Source organism: Myotis daubentonii, chromosome 7, assembly GCF_963259705.1.
Source record: "Myotis daubentonii chromosome 7, mMyoDau2.1, whole genome shotgun sequence".
In the NCBI taxonomy this organism is placed as follows: Eukaryota; Metazoa; Chordata; class Mammalia; order Chiroptera; family Vespertilionidae; genus Myotis; species Myotis daubentonii.
Window position 1 is genome coordinate 72,588,199 of NC_081846.1, and position 26,490 is coordinate 72,614,688.

The 26,490-nt window shown below is 37.3% G+C and overlaps 1 protein-coding gene and 1 pseudogene across 1 annotated transcript in view; one reads left to right on the forward strand and one right to left on the reverse strand.

Moving 5' to 3' along the window:
- LRP1B (LDL receptor related protein 1B) overlaps positions 1-26,490 on the forward strand; it is a 924,684-nt gene that overhangs the window by 455,282 nt on the left and 442,912 nt on the right. The window contains exons 32-33 of the mRNA XM_059704885.1: positions 9,885-10,019; positions 10,656-10,785. Of these exons, the coding sequence (XP_059560868.1) occupies positions 9,885-10,019; positions 10,656-10,785 (265 nt within the window). The remainder of the gene's footprint in view (positions 1-9,884; positions 10,020-10,655; positions 10,786-26,490) is intronic.
- LOC132238947 (small nucleolar RNA SNORA66) lies at positions 8,910-9,017 on the reverse strand (annotated as a pseudogene).

The window sequence follows — 26,490 nt, forward strand, 5'->3', positions numbered from 1 at the left end:
GTAAATTTTCTGTGTAACTTTTAATATTAAGCTTAATTTTGCCTTTCTGAAAATGTGTGATTCCACTGTGTAGCCAAATCTTTTAACTTTTAATATAACAAATTCATAGAAATGTATATTTAAAATACATAGAAATGTCTGTTTATTTTCCTGCTCCTTTTATTATTTCCTTGAGTGAGGTTAATTAAAATTAGATTTTTCTCCTTTTGCAAAGGAACTAACACAATATTTTCTTTTTAGTTTTATATTTATAAAGATGATACTCTGTCAAGCTAAACCATGCTAAAATTTCAAAGACACAGTTACCAAACTTATCAGCTTATGTAATCTTCATTTTGATACATCATAACTTTTTTAATTTTAATAGTAAATATTTTATTATACTTATTTTGTAATAGACATTAAGTGCTTTAACAAATATTGATTTATTCAGCCCTTATAACAACTATATTATTCTCAATTGACATATTGGGAAACTGAACAGAAATCTATAATAATAAAAACATAATATGCTAATTAGACTGGATGCCCTTTCAGATGACCTTCCAGATGAAGCCTGGGCTGTGAGGAAAGCTTGAGTCCTGGGTGCCAGAGGGAAGCCGGTGCCAGCAGCTGGGGGAAGAAAGGCCTACTCTTGCACAAATTTCGTGCATCAGGCCTCTAGCATTAAATACCTTTCTCTTGTTATAGAGCAATTAAGTACTAGAACTGAGGTTTTTTTTAAATTCTTTATTGTTTAAAGTATTACATATGTCTCCTTTTTCCCCATTGACCTTCCCTGGACACTCCCACTCCCCCAGCACATGCCCTCACCACTCTAGTGTCTGTGTCTATTGGTTATGTTTATATGCATGCATACAAGTCCTTTGGTTGATCTCTTAACCACCCCCTTCCAACCTCCCCTGCCTTCCCTCTGAGGTTTGACAGTCCGTTGGATGCTTCTGCTGAGATTTAAAACTCAGAACATCAGAACACACCATCTAAGCTTTTAGTTATTATGCTACATTCCTCTCTTCAATAAACTTCTTTTTCTTAAAAATATATTTTATTGTTTTTTTTTACAGAGAGGAAGGGAGAGGGATAGAGAGTAAGAAACAGCAATGAGAGAGAAACATCGATCAGCTGCCTCTTTCACACCTCCTACTGGGGACGTGCCCGCAACCAAGGTACATGCCCTTGACCAGAATCGAACCTGGGACCCTTCAGTCCGCAGGCCGACACTCTATCCACTGAGCCAAACCAGTTAAGGGCTGCAGTAAACGTCTTAAGTTAGTTTTTTTACCAGGGGTGATGATAAAAAACATCCAAATATATTTGCTGGAAAAGCCTCTGTTTTTAAGGTGTGTGCGCCATCTTTGTCTGATTTGCTAATTTGAAGCATCACATAGAAACCAGAAACCAGGCATCTGAGGGACACGATTTCTGTCTTTTCCTCATTTGAAAATAAAATACAATGGCAGTGTTTTCCGGAACAGGCTGATGGTTTCCTGAAGAAATGTCTGCGTAGGTGTCCCCTGAAGATATATCTATTCAACATGCTGTCTCAGTTTTACAGCTTAGCTTTGGAAGTTCAAAGCAGGATAAATTAAAACAATTTCTCCTTGGAGCTGCTATCAGTCCTCTTCTAATTTGAAGAAGATGAGAGTGTGACAGCACAATTTTGTTCTCATATGTTACCTGAAAGTCAAAATTAGGCACATAAGGACTGTGAGAAGGTACTTCATGTATATGAGAAACAGCACAGTGCAATTGCTTTGGAGAAAAAAAAAGAACAACCAGTGCATAAGGAAATGTAAAAGACTTTTTTTGGTTTGTTACCCTGAGAGGAAAAAGTTCAAAACTTAAAAATGGAATTGCTTTTATAAAAAGTATGTTTAATGCAAATTTCATTCAGAACACAAAAGCGAGACAGGTATATATTGCTTATTTGATAAAAGAGTAATTTAAAAGAGTATGTACATTATCCAAGGTTTCATAACATTGTGCCTTAAGGGGATTAAGCTATCTAAAACTTTTGAAGTCTACGGATTTGATTTGATTTACTCATAAGGATGGAGTTCTTAGTGATTTTTTGCTCTATGAAAATTTCCCATTAGCGTTTGTATTGATTTGCCTTTCTCAAAGTGAAAGAAACAAATGTAATTCATTAGCATTTTAATATTGAATCCCTTTTAATATGGAATTTTGAGAACCTAGGTCCTTATTAACCTCTTAAATGTTTGAAGAAATGCTGTCGAAGTTGGAAAATAATAGAAAGCCAGCTCAATCTATATCTGTACCCAGACATCTGATAAATTCAGAAGCAGTTGTCATCATAGTTTTTGCTTACCGCTTTTCTATAAACGATATTTTGACCCTCCCTCCTGAAATGAGGATGTCCACATTCATTAAATTGGTTTTTAATCTGAACTAGGTTTCCATGAACTATATCATACACATCTCCTCATCCATATGCTACTAGTCTTCGTAGATAGCCAAAGTCTTTTTTACTGAAGCTTTCTCTGATGACCTTGGCTGACTTTGCTTTCCCCACCATTTCTATAATTTTCATAGTCTGCTCCAGAGGTTTCAACTGGTGGGTCACGACACTGAATGTGCCAAAAATGGGGCATGATTGGAAAGTAGCACCATACCAGTATTCTAAACCTTTCTTTTTTATTGTACACTTTACTAGTTTAAAAAGATTTCCCTTAAAGACATGTGTTTATTTATTATTTTATTAATAAATTATTTACTTATTAAGAATATGTATTGTTACTGTGTTCAATATTGTGATTTAATGTATTTAAAAATATACACCCAAAATGAAATCTGAAAGGATGAGTAACAAAACAAAAACAAAAAAGAAAAATTGATTTTAATTTTTTTGCATTGCCTTGGATTTTCTTGGTTTTGGTAGCCATTCTCTACAGTGTGTATGTATATCCGATTTTGATGTCACGTGTCTATCACATGTGATTTGATATGTTAAATACATATCTATATCTATATGTATCTATCAATATCTATAGATGATAGATAGATATATAGATAGAGATAGGTATCAACTTGTTCTAAAATTATTTTATGTAGATTCCAAAAATGGAGGAATTGCAATGAGAGGAACAATTTAGATGGTGGAAATAAGTGCTAAGAGAAAAATTGGGGGGAAATAACATGAATCTAGAGCTATAATGCATATTGTAAAATTTTGTATTTTTACTAGTAGTTGGCAGTAAATTTATACTCTATTTAACTAATTTAGTTACTATAACTTAATTAATTGCAGTGTAAAGAGAATAAAATATATAATAGCCAGTGTAAAGAGCAATATGATCAATTTTAGTGCTCACAATGTCTATATAGTTTAAATTTTTAAAATAATTTAGTGAAGAAACATACCTGTGGAACAGGATACACCTGTAGCTCAAGCAAAGCCAGCTTGACTGGAAGTGGAAATGCATCAGAGTAAAGGAATTTTCTTGTGAGCTGCCTTGATTTGGCTTGATTCTAGCACAAATTAAAGAACAGATCTAGGATCAGAGGTATAGCAGAATCAACTGAACAGATTCTTTTTCAAATGTGTTTTGTTTTGTTTTTTCAAGTTAAAGGCCTCCCCCAACTGGAGTGGGGAAAAAATCCCCAACTCTGATATTCTGAAAACTATGTCAAGCTCGTATCTTCCTCTTCTTTCCTTAAAAATCACTTTAGTAGTGAGCCATTAATCAGTGAGATTGTAATGGGGGTGAAGATGGGATGTGGTGGGAAGGGAGTCGTCTTCACAAGATCTTGGACCCTGTTAAATAACAAGTGCTATTCTTCTTACGTATACCACTGATGAGTTAACTGGTAATTCTCATGATGCCCAGACTAAGCAATTTAAAATCTCTGATGGGTGGCTGCAGGTTGTTTTTGTTGTTGTTGTTGTTGTTTACATTTTACTAGGCAATTTTAATGGGCAGCCATTTGAGAATTACTGAACTCTAACCATGTGAAGGCAGACCTGTTGCTGAATTTGGGGACAGTGGTTAGAGAGGGTTTCTTTTATGAGTAATCAGAAAAGGGAGGCAATGATACATTGAGATGAGAGGATAGACACTAAGAGGGGAAGACAGGATCTGGGGATACACCATGATGGGTGTAAACAGAGTACCTTTTAGAATAAGGATGCCTAATCTTTAGTTTGAAGTTTTGATGCTGTTATACCTCCCTATCCTATGTTTCTGTAATTCTGAGGCATTGTTTGTACTTCATGTCTGTATCAATAATCCTGCCTGTGAATATGGGTGGCAGAATAAGAAATGGATTGGGGAAAAGGGCTAAATCATGTATCTGCGTTGAAATGACACAGCACAGGAAAAAAAATATTGCTTTGAGATGCGTGATTACTGAAAAATGTAGTAATGATCTAGAAAGTCTATTCTTCACCCAAATTAGATACAGTGGTTTCTGAAAGAGCAAAAGATGGGGTTTGGATTAGAAGTAACTGTCACATCTGCCAAGGTTTTAGAATAAAAATCAGTTTGGAAACTATTAGATAAGCTGGCAGAATTAATGATTCACAGGTCCTTAAGATAGCCTTCCTAAATGTAGCAACAATTATATTTCTGGGCCTACCTGTTAAGTTCATAGCTGCATAAATGACAATAAAAGCCATGGAGAGTGCTTATACTTATGCCCTCAAATGAAGAAAGGTGTCTGCATGGAGGTACATGCCCTTGACCAGAATCGAATCTGGGACACTTCGCTCTGCAAACCTACACTCTATCCACCGAGCCAAACTGGAGAGGGCTGTAAGGGTATAATAAACATGAGACAATTTGCCTCAGATGGAAGTCTCTAGTGGTATATCAAAGTATATGTTTTAATCCAGCTTAACACACTTATCACTGGATTGAATGAAGATTAAAAAAAAAACTACTTATTAAATGTGTGGATATCACAGAAATAATTCATTGGATAACATATGATTTTTAAAAATGTCAACAGTTAGGGCCCTTGAACAAATTTAATGAGCTGGCATCTGATAGGATAAATGTAAAGTTCTGCAGCTAAAACAATGTGCCCCAGCCGGGCGGCTCAGTTAGTTGGATCATTGTCCCATACACCAAAAAGGTTGCAAGTTGATTCCAGGTCAGGGCACATACCTAGGTTGTGGGTTGAATCCCTGGTCAGGTTATGTACAGGAGACAATTGAATGATGTTTCTCCCCCATCTCCCTTCCTCCCTCCCTCCCTCCCTCCCTTCCTCCCTCCCTCCCTCCATCCTCCCTTCCTCTCTCTCCAAAATCAATAAACAGACTTTGCCAGTTTGGCTTAGTGGATAGAACATAGGCCTATGGACCAAAGGGTCCCAGGTTCAATTATGGTCAAGGGCATGTACCTTGATTGTAGGCTCCTCCCCAGCCCAGGCCCTGGTCAGGGCTTGTGCAGGAGGCAACCAATTGATGTGTTTCTCTCACGTCGATATTTCTCTGTCTTTCCCTCTCTACCACTCTCTCTAAAAGTCAATGGGAAAGTATCCTCAGATGAGAATTATTAAAAAATCAATAAATATATCCTCAGGTGAGATTTAGGAAAAATGTGGCTTAATAGAAGCATATTAAACTAATACATTATATTTTACCTGGTTGTTTTTTCATGTCTGTATGGCATTTTCTAAAACAGCTTATAAATATAAGCCAGGAAACATGATTCTGAATTTCCTAGGGCTCAGAAGTACAAGTTAACACAGAGTCCAGTGTGCTCACAACAGGTGATCAGTAGTGCTGGTTAATTAATCATGAGAAAATAGATACCTAAGGGTGGAAGTACTTTAAGAAACCTGTATTCCTTGTTTCCTATTTTCAGACATAATCTGTATACTCCAACCTCTGTAGGTGGTTATCACTTTGGCTCAACTCTAAAGTTTAAATTTTCTCAGTGTTAAAAGGCCTCTCCCTTGTTTTACAGACAATTATGACATGTGGCTTTTTAAATTTTCTCACTGTAATTACAGTGTACAATAGCTGGACACCAATATCTGTATAGTTATCCTTGAAAACGGTTACCAATTATACTATTTGTCTTTTATCTGTGGAAAGCTAATGTGACTGTTTTAGCAAAGTTGGGTCAATTGCAGTTGATATTTATGAAATATCTCACAGTCTATTTCTAAAAATAAAAGATGAAATTTCTGCTCAATAAGATAGGGAAGGTATGTGCAAGATTCAGCTCTATACATGAGAAAGAATGCTTCCTGATTAAATGGAATAAAAATTTGCAGGGACGGCAAAGCCATTAGAGAATAACACAAAAGTAAGAGTCACATGTAAAATTAGTGTATTTTTTTCTAATATTTATAAAGATTGTTGTAAATGTCTTCTTTGAACTCCTACAAAAATGTCTGTACTACTTATATTCTGTTCATGCTATACTCTTGTTAACTGTTAGTCATTTTTTATATCTGCATACTACCCTCTGTTGTTTAATGAGCTTTGAAAGCTTCTAATGGTAATAGCTGTGTCTTCCTTGTATCGCTCCTAGTCAGTCTTCATATATCACACTTGTTCACTTATTAACCAAATGTTGACTTAGAGCTGACTAAGTGCCAGGCAATATTCTATCTGCCAGGAATAAAGCAGTGAACAAAATAATGTCCTAGACCTCAAAGAGATTATACTTCTCTGAGACAAGACAGACAGTAAACAAACAAACAGAAACAATAACTATGTAATGTGTTTGCAGTAATACATGCTATACAATGGAGAAAAATAGATTTGGTAATGAATATAGAGAATAGCAAGGCAATAATTTTATGGAGTAGTCGGAGAAATTTTCAGTAAGAAGGGGACTATTTAAGCTAAAAGAGAGCCATGCAGCTATTGAGGAGGGAATGGGGAGGGCAGCATTCTAGTCACAAAGAAATGTAAAGAACCTTTGACTAGCCTGGCCGGCATAGCTCAGTGGTTGAACCTATGAACCAGGAGGTCATGGGTTCCATTCCAGGTCAGGGCACATGACCGGGTTGCAGGCTTGATCCCCAATAGATGGCATACAGGAGGCAGCTGATCAGTGATTCTCTCGCATCATTGATGTTTCTCTCTCTCCCTCTCCCTTCCTCTCTGAAATAAATTCAAACATATTTTTTTAAAAAAAAGAACCTTTTACTGGACAGCATTTGGCTTATTTCAAGAAGAGGAAATTCTGTTATTAGAGATGGTTGATTGAGGGGGATAGTGAAAGGATATCAGGTGAGAGAGTGTGGAAGGATATGGGTAGGTCATGAATGTCAGAGAGTTTGGGTGGAGGGGAGAGAAGCTATCTCATTTATTTTTAAAAGGGCAATGATGGACTCTCAGTGGAGAAAAGACTCATGAGGAAATGGGAGAGCTGAGACAGAGTGGAACCTGGGCAATAAGTTAGGAGGTTATTGCATTGCTCAGGCAGGAGGTAATAGTGACTTCCATTACATTATAGAGAGTAGAGAGGGTGAGAGGTGGTTGGAAGATGGATATGATTTGAAAGGACAATAAAAAGAGCCAAAACACCTGGTAAGAGATTGAATATGAGACTGTTTGATTATGGATTAGATGTGAAGTGTGGAGAAAGTGATTAGGAACAATGTGAGGTTTTCAGCCTGTGAAACAGAGGGTGGAGCTGTCACTTATCTGACACTGTAGCAGGGAAAGTTGCCATTGGAAGGCTGCAAGAGAAGCCTGTTTCAGACCCAGAATTTGCCTTTTGTTTATCAAGATTGCCTTTTCTACATACAAGTGCAGATACAAAGTAGGCTATGGGATATATGGGTCTAATGTTTGGACTTGGGTTATAATGCTTAATGTTTATGCAAAAATAATGCTTATTTTTATGATTGATTTACTCTTTTAATAGTGAAAACATTTTAACTGTTACTTTTACAAAATTGGAAAAGTCAAATAAATCTTTGCTTTCCAGATATATATTTGAAATGGCATATTTGTTCTAGTTCAAACAATTGTGTTTCCAAGTTAAATGTTGTTGAGGATAGGTGATATTTGGAATCATTTCTTGAATAAATAAAAATATTTCCACTATAATTCATTTGAAACAGAATTTCAAAACTTACTGATAAATGGTTTATTATACTCATTGCTTTTTCCTTACTCCCATAGTCTGTCACTGTGCCAGAGGGAAATTATATTGGTCTTAAAAAGATTTGTTCTACAAATGGCCATGTAGGTCACCACACAAACACTTACTTAGCTGGTGGCAAATTTATTATTTAATGATTTGTCCCCAATGTGTTTCTGGTGGCTGTATTTAAAATCATTGGACTATAATTGCTACCCTTTATGCATATGCATGCACATGTATTCTATTTCTAACTTTTAGAAACATTTTTCATTCAAATAATCAAAAACACACTATATTTAAAGACTATAATAGCATAGAGCCATTCTTTAAGTATTTTTAAGACTATTTGTACAATGAGAGTTTGAAAAATAACCTAAGGAGTTTGTAGTTGACATTTGCTAAATTAGTGTCTCAGAAGGAATAATTAAATGATAAAGCATTTTAAAGACTTCATACATCTTGAATGACCTTATACTTAAAATAGCCTTGATATAGCTGAAATGCCTTTATGTTTCTATTCTCTTTCTACTTTGAGACTTTATGGAGTTGATTATCACCAGTACTATTCTTTTTTATTATTATTTATTTAGAGGACTCAGACACAGGTATTAATGTGAAGAGAACAATTGTTATCCAAAATAACATGGTTTGCTATCCAGATGGCAAATTCATGAGAGATAAGATAAGTATTTACTGAGTTTAAGTTAGAAAATGAAGAAAAAATAGTAAAGGATGGTATAGGTCAGGGGTGGGCAACCTTTTTGTGAGTGCGTGCCAAAACCAGCAAAATCTCTGACTCAAAATTCTTCTGCGTGCCAACCCTAATTTTTTTTTTTACTCTGTACTAGGATAGAATGAACCCCCTCAGTAGCTTCTGAGGCTAATACATTTCTATCACCACAATTACTTTAGCAACAACCCTAATTTTTTGAGAACATGTTACGCCTTTTTGATATCTCTTAAGGTGTACTATGTGAAGAACCTTGAAGAAATAATAAAATTCATTCAAGCGACAAAAACACAGTATATGATGATGAAAACTACATTTATTTTTTAATGTATACATGTACACTGATAGTCCGACAGAAAACTTTATGACTCCGTTTGCTATTATCAGTGGGACTTTTGCTGCTGCATCACTGATGACAGAGATTTTACATCAGGTTTATATTTCATGACCTTCAGAGATATGCACGAGCTACTACTTTCATCCGTCAGGCTACTCCTATGACGAGACTTAACAAAATTCATCACTGAGAACAAAGATTCACAAGTGTATGTGGATGAAACCAAAACACTGGTCGGATCTAGGAAGGCAGGGAGAGTTAAGGCACAGGCATAGAAATTGCTCTTCCCCTCTCTCGTCAATCCATGTCTATGGTCTTTAAGATAACTTGTTATGTAAAATTATTTATTTATCTAAGATGCACCTAGACTGTATTTATCTGAAAAATAAAAAAGTCGATATTAAGATAAAAATTGTAAATGGAAGATTATAAGAGAGGGTTTCTTGTGCCAGCAAAAGTTACTGGGGTGCCATGGTTGGCACACGTGCCAGGGATTGCCCACCCCTGGGATAGGTCATTCCACATATATTTTAAAAACATTTAAAAATACATTTGACTAGGTTCTTTCATATTGTTTTTTTATCTTTCTTACTATTTGTATTAGTGTATTATCCTGAAGAATACTTACTTATACATTACTGCACCCGGGATATTAATTCCCAAATACTGATGCAATGTGATCCTAATACGTACATTGATACTTTTTATAGTGTGTGTACTTTTTCTCTCTCTATCTTATCCATAGAAAATGATACCATCTACTGGACAGACATGGGCTTCAATAAGATTAGTCGAGCTAAAAGAGACCAAACTTGGAAAGAAGATATCATTACCAATGGCTTGGGAAGAGTGGAAGGGATTGCTATTGACTGGATTGCTGGTATAATCTATGACTTTTTCTGTGTTGTTTTTGTTTGTTTGTTTGTTTTGTGTTTGTTTTGTGTGTGTGTGTGTGTGTGTGTGTGTGTGTGTGTATCACACCTATTTTTAAGAGCTCAGTTTGCCTCATAAAAATTCTGAGTGACTCATAACAATTTTTTTTTGTAGCCAGAGAGTTAAATAGTCTCTTATTTTGGGCCTCATTCTTTCTAATGCTTTTGAGCCTTTTGATTAGTGTTTTTTGGTTTTTTTTAGAAGCAGATTATATAGTGTTAACTTTGTCCAAATCTACTGAGAGCTCCATGAGGCAGGTAGACAGAAGTGTTACTTTTCTTGCCTGAAGTCTACAGAAAGCTAAAATATATTTCTCCTCTGATTGAGAGAAGTCTTAACTTATTTTTAACATATAAGTGTATCATTACATGGTTTAAACTACAGGTGTATGAGATTTAGGAAGTATTTGAATATTAGTTTATTTACAACTTTCTGCTGAGGAAATGTACACATTAAAAATATAGGATGCAAATGATTTCTTGAGAGTTTATATAATGCTCAGAAAGGTAATAATTAAAGCCATAACTAATAAATAGTCTTCCTTCTCACAACTGTATCATAAACACATCTGTATTTCTTCTAGGTAACATATATTGGACAGATCATGGTTTCAACTTAATTGAAGTTGCAAGACTCAATGGATCTTTCCGTTATGTAATTATTTCCCAAGGCCTGGATCAGCCAAGATCTATAGCTGTGCACCCAGAGAAAGGGTAATTATAAATTTACATATCTCTTTTGAATTTTAAGTGAGTTTTCTTGTTTCATTAAAAATATCCAGACTTCCACATTAATACTTCTTTTTAGTTATAATGTTTAAAAAAAACAAAAAACACTCAAAAATAGCTTACCTAAGCAGAAAAAAAGTTTATTTTCATTTGGTCACGTATATTTTAATACATATTTGGCGGGATACATTTGTTATGCAGCTCTCTAATGTGTATGTAAATCCAAATGAGTAGACCAATATGGACCGGGAGAGCATTATGCTAAGTGAAATAAGCCAGTCAGAAAAAGACAAATATCACATGATCTCACTCATACGTGGAATCTAATGAACAACATAAACTGATGGACAAAAATAGATCCAGAGACAGAGAAGCATCCAACAGAGTATCAAACCTCAGAGGGAAGGCAGGGGAGCGTGGGTCAAATCAACATGTTCATCCTAAGCTTTTTTTTATTTGTTGTTTTTTCCCTTAGTTTCAGATTAGTATGTCTGTCTCCCAACATTTCCATTGGGTGTGTTGAGTACACAAAAACTGTACATCAAAAATTATAATGAATGCAATCTGCCAAAAAGTTTTGCTGATTTTTTCTCTTTAATATTACCAATCTACCACTCTCCATCTTTACAGCCTCAACCCTAATTAAATCTGTTCTTATCTTATACATATACGACTGTAGTTGATCTCCTAACCTTACAAAAGACTAGACTGAGCTTTTTAATTTTATATAAACCTACTTAAGAAATTTCAAGGGATGCCCATTGAATTTTGTGTAAAGTCCAGAAATTTCTATTGTGATCCTTCTTAGCAAGGCCTCTATCTTTTGCTGCTGTTTCTTTGCTATCTCAATCAGATAGCAAAGAAACTTGGACTTTTAAGTTTATAAAATATTTTCAAATATACCCCATACTTTTCCATTCCCAGCCTTTGAACTGTCTCTTCCCATTACCAGCAGTGTTTTCCTTCCTACATTTACCTTGCAAAATGTTATTTATCCTTCCTTGGCTTTGCAAATACAGTAGATTTTTCTGTTATAGAACACCAAATACCAGTGCTTTCATTTTTATACATCCCGTGTACTCAAACATCCTTATTTATATTTATACTAGTAGCTCTGTTTTCCACTAACTAGATAATGCCTCTATTCTTCACTATAATTCTATGAAAAAATAGCCATGTGTGTTTGGTTTATTTCTCTATGCCCAGAATTTAGTGAAGAAGAAATGAGTTCATGCAGAGTTCTAACCAAACTACAAATTCATAAGCAAATAAATTAGTGTTTTTTAAGCTTTTAAAGTTGGGATGGTTTGTTAAGGAATAATAGATAACTAGAACAAGATACGTCAGAAATCTTAACCTTAACAGGTCTAAAATTAAACTGAATATTTTTCTATAATTATGACTTCTCCATTCGTTGATGACAGTTCTGTTATTTCATTTGCTTAGGCCAAAAACACTTGATATCATCTTTGGTGCCTCTCTTGCATACTCCATACCAATATACCAAGAATTCTGCTACTCTTGGCTTCAAAATACATTCATACTGTACCTACTTCTTACAATTTTTATTGCTACCAACCTAGCCTGAGTTATTATCACACTTGCTAATATTTCTGAATTATTGTGTACCGTCTTCTACCCTCATAGCCCTAACATCTGTTTTTCACACAGTGGCCCCGTTATTCTTTTGTAATTTAAGTAGCTGTCACTTCTTTGCTCAAAATTTACCAGAGGGCCCCTTTTCACTCTGTTTAAAGCTCATAACAGACAGGCCAACATTGCTCAATAGTTGGGCATCGATCTATGAACTGGGAGGTCATGGTTTGATTCCTGGTCAGGACACATGCCCAGATTGCAGGCTCGATCCCCAGTGTGGGGCATGCAGGAGGCAGCAGATCAATGATTCTCTCTCATCATTGATGTTTCTATCTCTCTCTTCATTCCTCTCTCTGAAATCAATAAAATATATTTTTAAAATGTTCTCTTCCTGTGTTACAATATTTTAAAATTCTCTTTTTATATTATAATTCATAATCAAGCAATAAATCATTGTAGCCTCAAAAGAGAACATTTAATCAATTGCTTGACTGTGAATAATTATTCTGGTGGTAGAAATAAGTATAATTTAAATGTGAAATCGCTTACATATGCAGAAAATGGATTTGTTTCCAATAAAGAATTTCTTCCCTTCATATTTGTAATAAGTCCAACACTTCATTTGTTTCGTAGAGAACCTCGATGCCTAGCCTACTATAGATTCATGCAGTTCAATATAACAGGTCTCTTGCTATTATTTGTCAATCTAATTTTCTTTTTTATTTCTTATTGAAACCTGGTATACACCCTCAAGTTGTTATTTTAGACCAGGGGTGGGCAAACTTTTTGACTCGAGGGCCACAATGGGTTCTTAAACTGGACCGGAGGGCCGGAACAAAAGCATGGATGGAGTGTTTGTGTGAACTAATATAAATTCAAAGTAAACATCGTTACATAAAAGGGTACGGTCTTTTTTTTTTTAGTTTTATTCATTTCAAACGGCCGGATTCCGGCCTGCGGGCCGTAGTTTGCCCACGGCTGTTCTAGACCTTATTTTCCTTTCAGATCTTTTCTATATCTACAGCCATCTTAGCTAAACTATACCTACTGCTCCCTATGATGATTGAGAACATCAGGCAAAGGAACCCACATATATTTCACTTTATGTCAGTTTGTTCAATGAACATTTATTGAGCAGTAGGTACCATGAAACAGGTCATGTCAGTACATCTCCATTTCCTGCTTCAATTCAGTACATTTTGTCAAAACAGGACTACTTACCATGTAAGAGACACTAGTGGGCACTGTGAAGTATGATGGTATAAATAAAATGTTGCTTCTGTTCACAGTGAGTTTTTTGTTTAAATTTGATGTTTAAGCTTGATGTTTTAGTTAAAGAATAGTCTCATCTTGTAAAGTAAGACTCGTTTTCAGGCATAAAAAGACTAGAGCTACACAACTTAAGCTTAAATCTCATATCTAAATCTCATGTTAAAGTAATAATTTCCATAAGGCCATTAGAAAATTATATTGAGTTTGAAGAGAAAAGAGATAGCATACAATTAGAGGAGTTAATAAACATGAGGCTAATAGCAGCCATAGTGGCGATTATTAAGGCTTTATGAAAGAGACTTGAAGGAGAAAGTTTTCTTAGATGAAGTGGGAATATATTGGCAAAACAAAGGACATTAGCAAGAGTATAAATACATGACATATGTGTGGGAAAGAGCAGGTGATGCAGCTTGGAGATAAATTGGGGCCATAAAATAGACAATTCAGTTTTATCATGCAGTTTATTTACCAGGTGAAGTCTAAACTGGTTCTGGACCCTCTCTCCAAAACCTCTCCTCTGGTCCCAAACAACCCACATAAGAAGAGATCAGAAGTGTGATGAGAGTTTATGGACTTTGTAGCATTCTTGAAATAGGGAATTTTTTCAAGTGCTTACTCATTATTTCAGGTAGAGTGTTATGGAGGAGTGGGGAGAGCCAAGTGATGGGGAGAGATAGAAGCAAATATATAAGGAGAAGACTAAAATAAATAGGTAGGAACAGTAAGTAAAAAATAAAAATAAAATGTGGCACTCTCTTACTGCAGGTCCTCAGACCAGGAGGAATCAGGTTACTAGAGAGGAAGAAGAAAAGTTTAAAATATATATGAGACTTAAGTTTGGATGTTGAAAGACCTGGTCTTTTATGCTTGAAAATTCATCTTAGCAATATGATTCTGTTCTTTTAAGGAAAATTGTCCTAGAAGTACTGGATTCTTCCTGAGATATCAAATTCTGAAGAAGAGATGTTGAATAGAGCATAAATGGAATCAGGAGTTGAATAAATATTAAGTCTCTTCCTACTTATCCCAACAGAGTTCCAACTCTGCAATAAACCATGGTAGTGGAAGAGATTGTCCAAGAAAGAGTACAGACATAATAAGCCTGAACAAAAATAAAGGATGTTTACAGTTAGAGGATGAATTGTTGGGTGGGGGGATGGGGCAAGAAAATCAACAATGAGAGAGAGAGAGAGAGAGAGAGAGAGAGAGAGAGAGAGAGAGAGAGAGCCATTTCAAGTCTGTAGATAATTACTGTGTCATAGAAGTCAAGGGAAGGGAGTTTTAGGAAGATTTTTACATCAGCAATAAAGAGATTAGGAAGCATAAAATCAAAGAACAGAGCATGCAATTGAGGAGTATGATGCTATTGTTAGTTGTTAATTTCAGGAGATTGGTAAGGGCAGAAGCCAAATACTAGTCTAAGTAATTAATAAGTGAAAGATAATTAGAAAGTGGAGTTAGCAGATTTAGACTGCAGTTATAAAAACTTGGACAAGGAAGAGAACGAGGAGAAAATAGAGGAGTGTTGAGAAGATAGTAAGGTATGTAGAAAGTTTTTCTTAGTATGGGAGTCAGGTAGTACTGCAAATATTCATAGGCAGAAGGGGAAAAAAACTAGCAAAAAGAAAGGGGGAGAAAATGCACATGAAGAGGAAACAAATTCCCGGGATTGCAGGAGGAGCCTTGGCAAGGAAGAAACAATAAGATGGACCAGAAATAATAGGGGACAGAAGATAGATAGACAAGATCTGCATCTTACATCAGGTATTTCAAAAATTGTTGGTATTGGAAATAGAGCATTTTCACTGATAACTGAGCTTAGTTTGTGTCCTTGCTTATGTAATGCAGGGACAAAAGAGAGATGTAGGTTCCTGGAGCATGATGAGGGACTAGGGGCTGGGATATTCACAGGATCATCAACATGAGTCATAAACTATGTCAGCAGTGGAGAAAGAGGATGGCAAAGTTGTCAGCAAGTAGTGAAGCAGTTAAATAAATTTTGTGGTTAATTGCGGTACAGTGATGATCTGATGGTGTGGGAAAATGAAATGTCTGAGTTCATACTGCGAATGTTTTGAAAGAAGTGAATGTAACTGCAGAGAAAGTTTTTTTCTTTTACTAAAATTTACTTTTCCATTTTTATTCTGGACACAATGGTATCTGTTTCCTCAGGCAACTCAAAGGATAACTCTTCTTTTCAAATCTATCATCTTTAAATGGTTTCTTTCAATGAAGTCTTTCCCTTTGCTCTCAAATGGACTCAGATTCCTCCTATTTGAAAAAACAACAACACACCAATGTCTCATTTCTCCACATATGTTCACTTCTTAACTCCATAGAATAGAGATCTATACCCATCGTTTCTACATTGAACTTCTGAAATGGATTTTCAGCTTCTGTTCATTCCAGACATTTCTAAATTTATCAATAGTGGAAGACAAATAATTTTTTTCCAGGTTTCGCATCATTTGCCTACTCCTTGAGACTTTTTTTTTTTTCATTAATTATCCACTCAAGAATTTACTTCCTCTGTTACCTTCTCTAACTCTTAGTTTTCTTGTTCTCTCTGACCTCCTGCAGACCTGTCTTCTAAGCATTGTACATCATCTCCGATCATTTTTCTCCTCATTTAAGTCTTTGAATGCCATTATCTCTCTTGCTATATTTATCTTTTAAACTTATTTTTATGTCTTTATATTTTAATAACTACATTGCATTCCTTTCCTAACCATGGCATCTCTTTTGATTTTGTCGTGTTCTTTGCCCTGGCAAGATTGAAACTTACCTTAGATTTTCAGTAGTTTCTCATCACCTATTTCTATCGGTTAAGTCCTGTCAGTTCTTCTTCCCAAATGTCTTAGATTTTATATTTCTCTCCTTTGCAACTATGAGCTCAGCACTGACTCAGCTGGAAGATCTCAGTAAATATTTTTTTGTTTCTTAATTTGAGTCCCCAAAACAAGATTTACATTTTCCCCCACAAAACAAGAAATCTTTGACTCTGTAGCAATATTTTAAACATTATTTATCTCTATACCCTCACTCCTTCTTAAAAATATTTCTTACCACAATTTCATGAGCCAATATCTTAAAATCCTATCTAATAAAAGAGAAAAATGGTAATTGGCGTACGACGATACCCTTTTCATTAGCTAATCAGGGCTATATGCAAATTAACTGCCAACTATGATTGGCAGTTAACTGCCAACAAGATGGCGGTTAATTTGCATATGTAGGCACAATGCAGGGAGGCGAAAGGGAAAGCAGGAAGAAGCCCCCTGCCACTGACAGTGATCGGAAACCCAGGGGGGAGCTAAGAGCTGGGGGGCAGGGCAAAGGCGGCCCTGGGGCCGCCTTTGCCCTGCCCCCCAGCCATGATCGGAGCATCAGGTGCCTTTTCCGCCCTGGCCAGTGATAGCAGGAAGTAGGGGTGGAGTCAGCAATGGGAGCTAGGCACGGTCGAAGCTGGCAGTCCCGGGACCTAGGGGTCCTTTGCCTGGGCCTAAAGCAGAGCCCACGATCGCGGGGCCGCTGCAGCTGCGGGTCCCCGCTGCCCGAGCCGGACGCCTCACCCAGAGGCTTTAGGCCTGGGAAGGGGCGGAGCCTGCAACCGCGGGGAGCTGGGGGTCCCCTGCCTAGGCCTGACACCTCTGCCAGAGGCCTCAGGCCTGGTCAAGGGGCCAATCTGGTGATTGGTGATCGGAGGGTGATGAGGGTCAACTCCTCTGGCCGAGGCATCAGGCCTGGGCGGGGGGCTGAGCCGGGGATTGGGAGGATATGATGGTCCCCTTGCCCAGGCCTGAAGCCTGGGTCAGAGGCGTCAGGCTTGGGCGGGGGGTGGAGCAAGCGATCAGAGGGAGATGGGGGTCCCCTGCCCAGGCATGATTCCTGGGCCAGAGGCCTCAGGCCTGGGCGGGGGCCAGAGCCAGTGATCAGGGGAAGAAGGGGGTCCCCTGTCCAAGCCTGACACCTCTGGCGGAAGTGTCAGGCCTGGGCAAGGGGCCGATCAGTCGATCAGAGGGTGATGGGGGTCTACGCCTCTGGCCGAGGCATCAGGCCTGGGCAAGGGGCCGATCCTGCGATTGGAGGGTGATGGGGGTCAACGCCTGAGGGCTCCCAGTATGTGAGAGGGGGCAGGCTGGGCTGAGGGACACTCCCCTCCCCACACACACCCAGTGCACGAATTTCGTGCACCGGGCCCCTAGTCTCTATATAAATATAGATATAGACACGCACAAACTTCCTATCATTTCTATGGGAAACTCAGACAAATATAAAGGCCATGGGGATATAATTCACACACAGAAATGGCCCTTACTAGTAAATATATAAAAACATGTACCATCACACTCATAAGAGAAATAAAACTATCCAAGATACCATTTTTAACCTCTCAGTTTGCAAAATCATCCAAAAGTTTTACAACAGGCACTCTCATAAATTGTTAACAGGATCAGAAAATGGTAGAACCTCTACAGAGGAAAATTTGGTAATATCTATCAAAGTTGCAAATATATTTGATTTTGAGCAATAATCTCACTTCTAGGAATTTATCACACTACTTTAATTGTACCATACAAAATGAGGTATATTCTGGGTTATTCCTTGCAATGTTGTTTACAACATAAGTGACCATCGTTAAATACTATTAAGCTTCTGTAGTTGCGACGGGCCTTCCCCACATTTTTATTAAAAATATATATATATATTTTCAAAAAAAAATATTTTTTAAGTATTACATAAATCACATGGATTGATATTTGTCTGGATTCACAGTTCAGAATCAATACACCTTTTAAAATATTAAGCTTGCTTTCAGGAAGTGTTTACTCCTGCTTGGAAACATTACTGATATGTTTCTCCCTATACATTATCCACATGTTTACTGACTAGAGTTCAGTGTGGGAGAAAAAAGCTTGAAATGATCAGCCTGTATAACTTTTTCAAACATTGATTTTCAGGTAATATTTGATAGACATTTAAGTGTCAAAATTTACATTATAGGGATAAAGTATAGCATTTTGTTATTCTGTTTGAAATTAAATTATGGCACGTGGTATTGCCAAAGGAAAAGGTGAAACATAATGAAGTAAATTAACTGAATTCAGGATATAAATATGCTTTGAAAAATGGAAATGAAGCCTGTTTTCAACAATGGAAACTTGAAGTCTCTTAAAATGTAGCCAGTTGCAAAATAGAAAGTATATATGAATTTATCAATGGGGAAAAAAAAGGAGACATATGTACTACTATTTGTAATATGTTAAACAATAAATTAATTAATTAATTAAAAAATAAAGTATATATGAATTTAGTTCAGCTTTAAAAAATTACTTTCTTCCCTCCATTGACTTACTTTACTAAGCCATCACTTTCTTTTAAAAAATTGAAATGTAATAATTTTCATTATGCTAAAAGTCATTTTCTACTTACAACAACAACAACAAAATATGCATAGGAATTCACAGTATGATGCTGAAAAAGTTGGATAACTTTCCATGGAATATGATCTCTAATTGAGCACAAATATTCAGTAATTTTGTTTTCTTTTGAGGCACCAGGATGTACATTGCCTCTCTTAAATTAACTTTCTATTTCTAATACTATAAGTTGCTAAAAGATATTTCTTTCCAGTGCAAAGATTCAGCTTGACAGTGGCTCTCCCTGTTCAAGCACTTATTGTCAAATCATCGTTGATTGATTCTGTATGTATATGCACATATATAAATATGTATATGTACTTTTAGAATATGCTTAACAATCTGAAGAAGGTTTTGAAAGACAGCTTAACATCTGTTGAGCTAGCAAGAGTGTAGTTAAATTTAACAGCATTTTCTAGAGTTTATTTTGAATTTGATGTCAAGGCAACACCTATAAAAATGAAATGGAATTAAATTTGATTTACAAAAGAAATAATAGTGGAAACCACATGCTAGTACATAATCTTAAGATACCATGATGTTCAGGTACCTTAGGAATACCACAACCATGCTCCATATCAGAGCCACCTCTCTCTACATGTCTCTGAGCCAGGCCTATAAAAGTTATGAAGGCAAATGAAAGAAAAGTGACGCACTATTTTCCATTAGAAATTTTCTCAAAAATTCTACTGCAGGCACCACCCTTCTTTCAAAGCTAGTTAAGTCTCACTCACCTAGTCTTTTCCAATATGCTGCATTCTCTTTCCTCAAACATGATCTTAGATTTTATCTCTCCGTCTAAAAAGATGGAAGAAGGACAGGAAATGATCAAGATGCCCTGAACTATAACTGCAGCTGTGTGGCTGGCTGCAAAGAATGGCCAGAAGGTTATGCCACCCCTCACTGCAGGAGGGAGCCCCTCGCCCAGGCCACCAGAGACATGTTGAACAGACACCAAAGATAGTCAGACACCAATACAATACCTTTTCCTAATTCTTCAAGGGATCTGACCCATAAAAACACAGTAAAAGGGTAAAGAGAAGTTTGAAAGATACATTTCCTTATTTACCTATAGACATTGTCTCAGGTTTTTCCAATGCAGAATATCCAGCATAGATTATTTCTGACATATAAGATAGATTGGAGATCATGAAAAATATGTAAAATTTCTGTATAATATTTTAAGAATTATAAATAAGCTTATGATTACTAGGATTCTGGGCTCTAAGAGTCTAGGTGTTAAATATTTCATAGGAAAACATCAAATATTATATATTGAAAATACCAAAACTTAATAAAGATTAATCACTCAAAAACACAAAAATGTAAATAGTAAGATAATATCATATATGTACAAGTACATGCATATATATGTATTCTCTAAAATGAGAGGATGGGCAGTGAGGCAGGGCACAAACACATAAATAAAAATAAGGAATTAAATCTAATACAGGACGATAAACCTAATCTGCTGTGGGATTACAGGTCCCCCCAAATTGTTTCTTTGTTAAGAATTTTTTCCTGTACTTCTTCAGCATTGTCTGAGCAACACTATTTTTTTGTTTTATATAAGAAATAATTGCTTTATGTAATTATTCAATATCACAAAATAGTGAATGGAGAAGGATTCTAATATAAAACTTAAGAAAAACCAGCACCAGAATGAGAACTGTAAAACAAATAACTTACAAATAATTATAAGCTTAAAGAGAAAGAGAAACAACTCAGATGGCCCATATCTTTATTTTAGCTCATAAATTCATTTCTGTAGTTGTTTATAGGAATGACAACTTCTCTTACCACAGCACTTCAAAAATTTTAGGGTTGAAGCCCTTATAATTTCATGATTTACAACTAGCAAGTTTTAGACATTTCTGTTAGCATTTTTCTCAGGTAATTACTTACCCATTTGCCTCATTCATTAAACAGTGAGCTGCATGAGCATCATTAAGTCCCATTTATTTTGTATCATCATCACCCAGCACATAATAGATACTTAACATTTGTTGAATGAGTACATGACTGAAATCAAATAATGTATTTGAGAACTATCCACCAAAGTACCCACAACAGGAAAAAAAGAAAGAAAAGAAGAAAGAAAAGAGAGAGAGAGAGAGAGAGAGAGAGAGAGAGAGAGAGAGAGAGAGAGAGAGAAGAAGAAGAAGAAGAAGAAGAAGAAGAAGAAGAAGAAGAAGAAGAAGAAGAAGAAGAAGAAGAAGAAGAAGAAAAGAAGAAGAAAAGAAGGAGGAGGAGGAGGAGGAGGAGGAGGAGGAGGAGGAGGAGGAGGAGGAGGAGGAGAACCAAGATGGCGGCGATATAGGCAGACGTGTCCCAGGTCGTGTCCCGGAGCAAATGGAGCAGCTGAAGCTAGTAACACTCACACCGAATTGGCGAAATTGCTCAGCTGGTGAGAGGGTTTGCAGCCGGGAAGAGCAGAACTCCCCTGGAAAGGTAAAAAAAAACCAGGGATTTGGGCAGGAAAGTTTGCCAGACCTCTGAGCCCAGAGAGTCGGAGGGAGACCGCGTGGCAGACAGCCGCGTCCCCTGGGACAGGCACAGCCCCTGACGGGGGAAAGGAGAACCGCGGGATTCCTGGCGCCGCCAGGGAAATTGAGAGCTGGGTTCTGTGATCACGGAGGACTGAGCCTAAAGGGGGCAGCCTGAAGAGCTGACCTGACCATGCAGTCCCGGTAAGAGAAGAAGCTTACAGAAACCAAGCCTTCCCCGTTTCCGCGGCCGGCATTTGTTTGTTTGTTTTCACTGAATCCTGTTCATGGGACATTTCGGATACAGACACTCACCTGTGCTGAAGAGAGGGAGAGTGTGCCGAGGAGTGGAATCTGGGGAGAGACTGGGGAAAGAGGGGGAGCCGGGAGAGGTGGTAGTGAATTGAGTGCTGAGACACCCCTGAGCCCAGGACTGGGGCAGCCACCCGCTCCTGAGAGTGAGTCTCCTCCCCCCAGCCCCCAGGCAAGGAGCACAGCCACACCCAGATTCCACCCTGTACGAGATCAAGGATTAAGATAACCTGATCAGTCCCTGGGAGTTAACAGGGTCTGGCCTATAGGGGGATTTTCAATCCCAGCAACAACATAGCGCCGGTAACTAACTATTACGCAGTCAGCTCTGGGCAGTGAACTTCCACTGGACAGAGAGGCCCTATAGCCTCAGAGGCCAACCCCAGAACACTGCCACCCAGAGGCTGACCCACAAACTGACTCTTTGCTAAACACAAAATAAGGCAGTCTGGGAAATAAATGCGGCATGCTTTAAAATAAGGACTGTGGTTTACAACACAGAGGAACAGTATATCGCAGGGAAACTCAACACTCTCCTGAATACCTGGAAGGTCTAAGGTGAGCCACACTGAAGAATAGAAGAAACGAAGGACCTCCACTACTGCAATTTTTTTTCTTTTTTCACTTTTTAACTAAGAAACCAATTTTTTTTCATTCTTTTTTTTCTGTTCTTTTTTTTTTCTTTCTTTCTTTCTTTTCTTCTTTTTCCATCACCTGATTTTACCCTTTTAATTACTACCTTCTTATTTTTAACCAGTATTATTACTGCTACCATTTTACCATTTTATTTTTTCTTTATTTTATTTTGGGATTAGTGTTCACCATTCTATTTTCATCGTTATATTATTGGTTGTCTCTAGTTTGCATTCATATCCAGGGAGCTGTTGCTGGAATTTGTTGGGATTAATGGCTATTCTATAGGAGTATTCTCCTCATATAAAAAGTCTCTTCCCTCTTCCACTTCATTCTCTCTTTTCGCTCTTTTTTTTTCTTTTCTTTTCTTTTCTCGCTTTTATTTTCCCCCTTCCTTTTTCCCAATTTCATTTTTGCACTCCCTTTTTTTGGTCCCTACTTTTCTTTTCCTTTTTCTCTTTTATCTTTTTCTCTTCCTTCTTCCTTATCCCCTAATTCTCTTAATTCAGGTGGTCACCTTTAATTGGGGTTATTAATATCGTGAATATATTTGTGTATAGTGCCTGGTACGTGGTGCCTTGTTGTGTTGTATTTTGTGCCTTTAAATCAACGCAGCAGATCCAAGCAACAGCAACCTCCTGAGCACCTCATCCTCTGCTGAGGAACAGCAGCTGTACGTGAAACCTCGCCCCACCAGCCAGAAGAGCCACCACAGCTGTGAACAGCACCCACCAGAGGAGCTGCTGACAACTGAAGAGCAGCTGCTACCGCAACCGCCCGAAGAGCAACCACAGACCAAGGAGTCACTGCCACCAAGGGAGCAACCACTGAACAACTCAACGTCTAGATATGTCAGTGAGATCAAACATGGGTAGACAAAGAAACCCCCAAGGGAAAGAGAAGGAGGACTCTCCAGAAAAGCAGCTAAGTAATACAGAGGCATGCAACATGACAGATAAAGAATTCAGAATAAGGATCCTAGAGTGCATAAACCGGATGGAGGAAAAAATCGACAACCTCTGCAAGAAGCAAGAAGAAACAGATGAAAGAAGGAGGAGGAGGAGGAGGAGGAGGAGGAGGAGGAGGAGGAGGAGAGGAAGGAAGGAAGGAAGGAAGGAAGGAAGGAAGGAAGGAAGGAAGGAAGAAAGGAAGGAAGGAAGGGAGAAAAAGTACTGTATTTAGACTCTCTTCCTTTTATCAGAATGTAGGAAGGAAGGAAGGAAGGAAGGAAGGAAGGAAGGAAGGAAGGAAGGAAGGAAGGAAGGAAGGAAGGAAGGAAGGAAGGGAGAAAAAGTACTGTATTTAGACTCTCTTCCTTTTATCAGAATGTCCTGTGGTCTGTGGTTGAGTTCTTTGTATATTACTGGAGCCTCTATGCAATAGTTTCTCTTTCAGGACATGAAAGTGATTTGGAATTGGCATGTAATACTTTGTCAAAACAAAACCACATAAAAGAATACAAAGGAAATGTAACAAAGCCCTTACAGAAATAGAACAGGTTTTGCATTATACCATATTTTTCATAGGGGATGAAGGATTCAATTTATATATTTGTGAAATGTATTCAAACTTTTACAATATTATTTTGTTTATGTGCTGAAGATGGAGACATTGACATGTTGGCTTATAAGGTATTCAACCGGATATGAGATGTGAGTCTAGTAAAACTGATAAAACATTTAAAATTACAAGCAGTGTTTGTTCAAAGGCTAATGCTCACAGTCTTCCGTGGTCGGCAAACTGGCTCGCGAGCCACGTGCGGCTCTTTGTCCCCTTCAGTGTGGCTCTTCCACAAAATACCACGTGCAGGCACACACGTACAGTGCGATTGAAACTTCTTGGCCCATGCACAGAAGTCGGTATTTTGTGGAAGAGCCACACTGAAGGGGCCAAAGTGCCGCATGTGGCTCGTGAGCCGCGGTTTGCCAACCCCTGGTCTAGCTGCCATTGCTAATCTGTAATCGTGTGTGTTCTGGTCTTACGTTTTGCATACATATTAACTAACACATGGGTGACCCCCGGTCTAGCAGAGGACACAATGACATTCTTGATCGTCTTCCTCACCAAGGCCAGAGAATTGCACAATCTTCAGTTTTGTGCCAGCATGATGAATTTTAGTGATCTCAGGTTTTCCTTAACATATCTGATAAAATATCTACGTCATGCTCCCTTAAAGAAGGAGTACGAATCAGAAGAAATGGCAAGTCCGTTGTAAAAATTGCAACCCAGATCTGTGCTCCAGGGAAATAGTTTAGCAGTCAACAAAAATAATATTAAATTCAAAGAAAAGAAATGATTCAAATCAGTTGGTTTTCACTATTGTTTATATATCTAAAATGTAAGAACCACATTTATTTGTTCTTTTATTGATTAAGATATTACATATGTGTCCTTATCCCCCCATTGCCCCTCACCCCTCTAGTGTCTGTGTCCATTGGTTAGGCTTATATGCTTGCATACAAGTCCTTTGGTTGATCTCTCTCCCTTCCACCCCGCCTTCCCTGCCTTCCCTCTGAGGTTTGACGGTATGATCGGTATGATCGATGCTTCTCTGTCTCTGGATCTGTTTTTGTTCATCAGTTTATGTTGTTCATTATATTCCATGAATGAGTGAGATCATGTGATATTTATCTTTCTCTGACTGGCTTATTTCACTTAGCATAGTGCTCTCCACGTCCATCCATGCTGATGGGAATGGTAGGAGTTCCTTCCTTTTTACAGCAGCATAGTATTCCATTGTGTAGATGTACCACAGTTTTCTAATCCATTCATCTGCTGATGGGCACTTAGAGTATTTCCAAATCTTACCTATGGTAAATTGTGCTGCTAGGAACATAGGGGTACACATATCCTTTCTAATTAGTGTTTCTAGTTTCTTGGGATATATTCCCGGAAGTGGGATAACTGGGTCAAATGGGAGTTACATTTTTAGTTTTTTGAGGAAACTCCATACTGAAGAACCACATTTAATACTATTTCTTTTTAAAAAATTTATTTGGTGTTTTTAAATTTACTTTTGTAAATTGTTTTTATTGACTGATTTTATTTTATTTTTTGAGAGAGAGATCACTTTGTTGTTACAATTATTTATGCATTCATTGGTTGATTCTTGTATGTGCCTTGACTGGGGATGATGACACCTGCTACTTTGGCATGTGAAGAAGATGCTCTAACCAACTGAACTACTTGACCCGGCCATTTTTAACAATTTAGACTTATTCATCCTTCTCTTTTTTCTCTTATACTTCTTTTTTTTAAAATTTTGTTTTATTGCTTAAAGTATTACAGAGTATTGCATATGTCTCCTTTTTTCCCCGTTAACATTCCCCCAGCATCCCCTACCCCCCAGTGTCTTGTGTCCATTGGTTATGCTTATATGCCTGCATACAAGTCCTTCGGTTGATCTCTTAACCCCCCACCCACCCCCCCACCGTCCCTTCCCGCTGTGGTTTGACAGTCCCTTACACTTCTTTACACTCCCCCTACTAAAGTCAGAGTTTTGTTTCCAGGTAGCCTTATTTCACAAAAATACTTTATTTGAAATTATTTGAGGACATTTATAATGCCTTGAACATATAGTTTTCAGTTTGATCCTAATTATGACATAAAAATGATTTGTTTTTTCTATATAAGTATACCTATGTGTAAACTAATTCTGATACCATATAATTGCTCTATGATAACTTCAATAAACTTTGGATTCTGAGAGTGTATGCTAGGCTTTTGGTAGCAGTCCCACTGCAACCAAATGCAGTCTTTTAAATATTATCCAAATGTCAGTAATTAATTAGAAATTAACTCATGGTATGTATCCATTGCACATTTTTCTGCCAATATCTTCTGGGTCTAGTGACAACAATAGGGATATTTGTATTATGATAACTTCTGTTAGTGTTTATATAATTTTTCAAAACACTTGTGAATATTCCTTGTTACATTTTGAATTTTTAAATTCTGTAATTGTAAGCCTT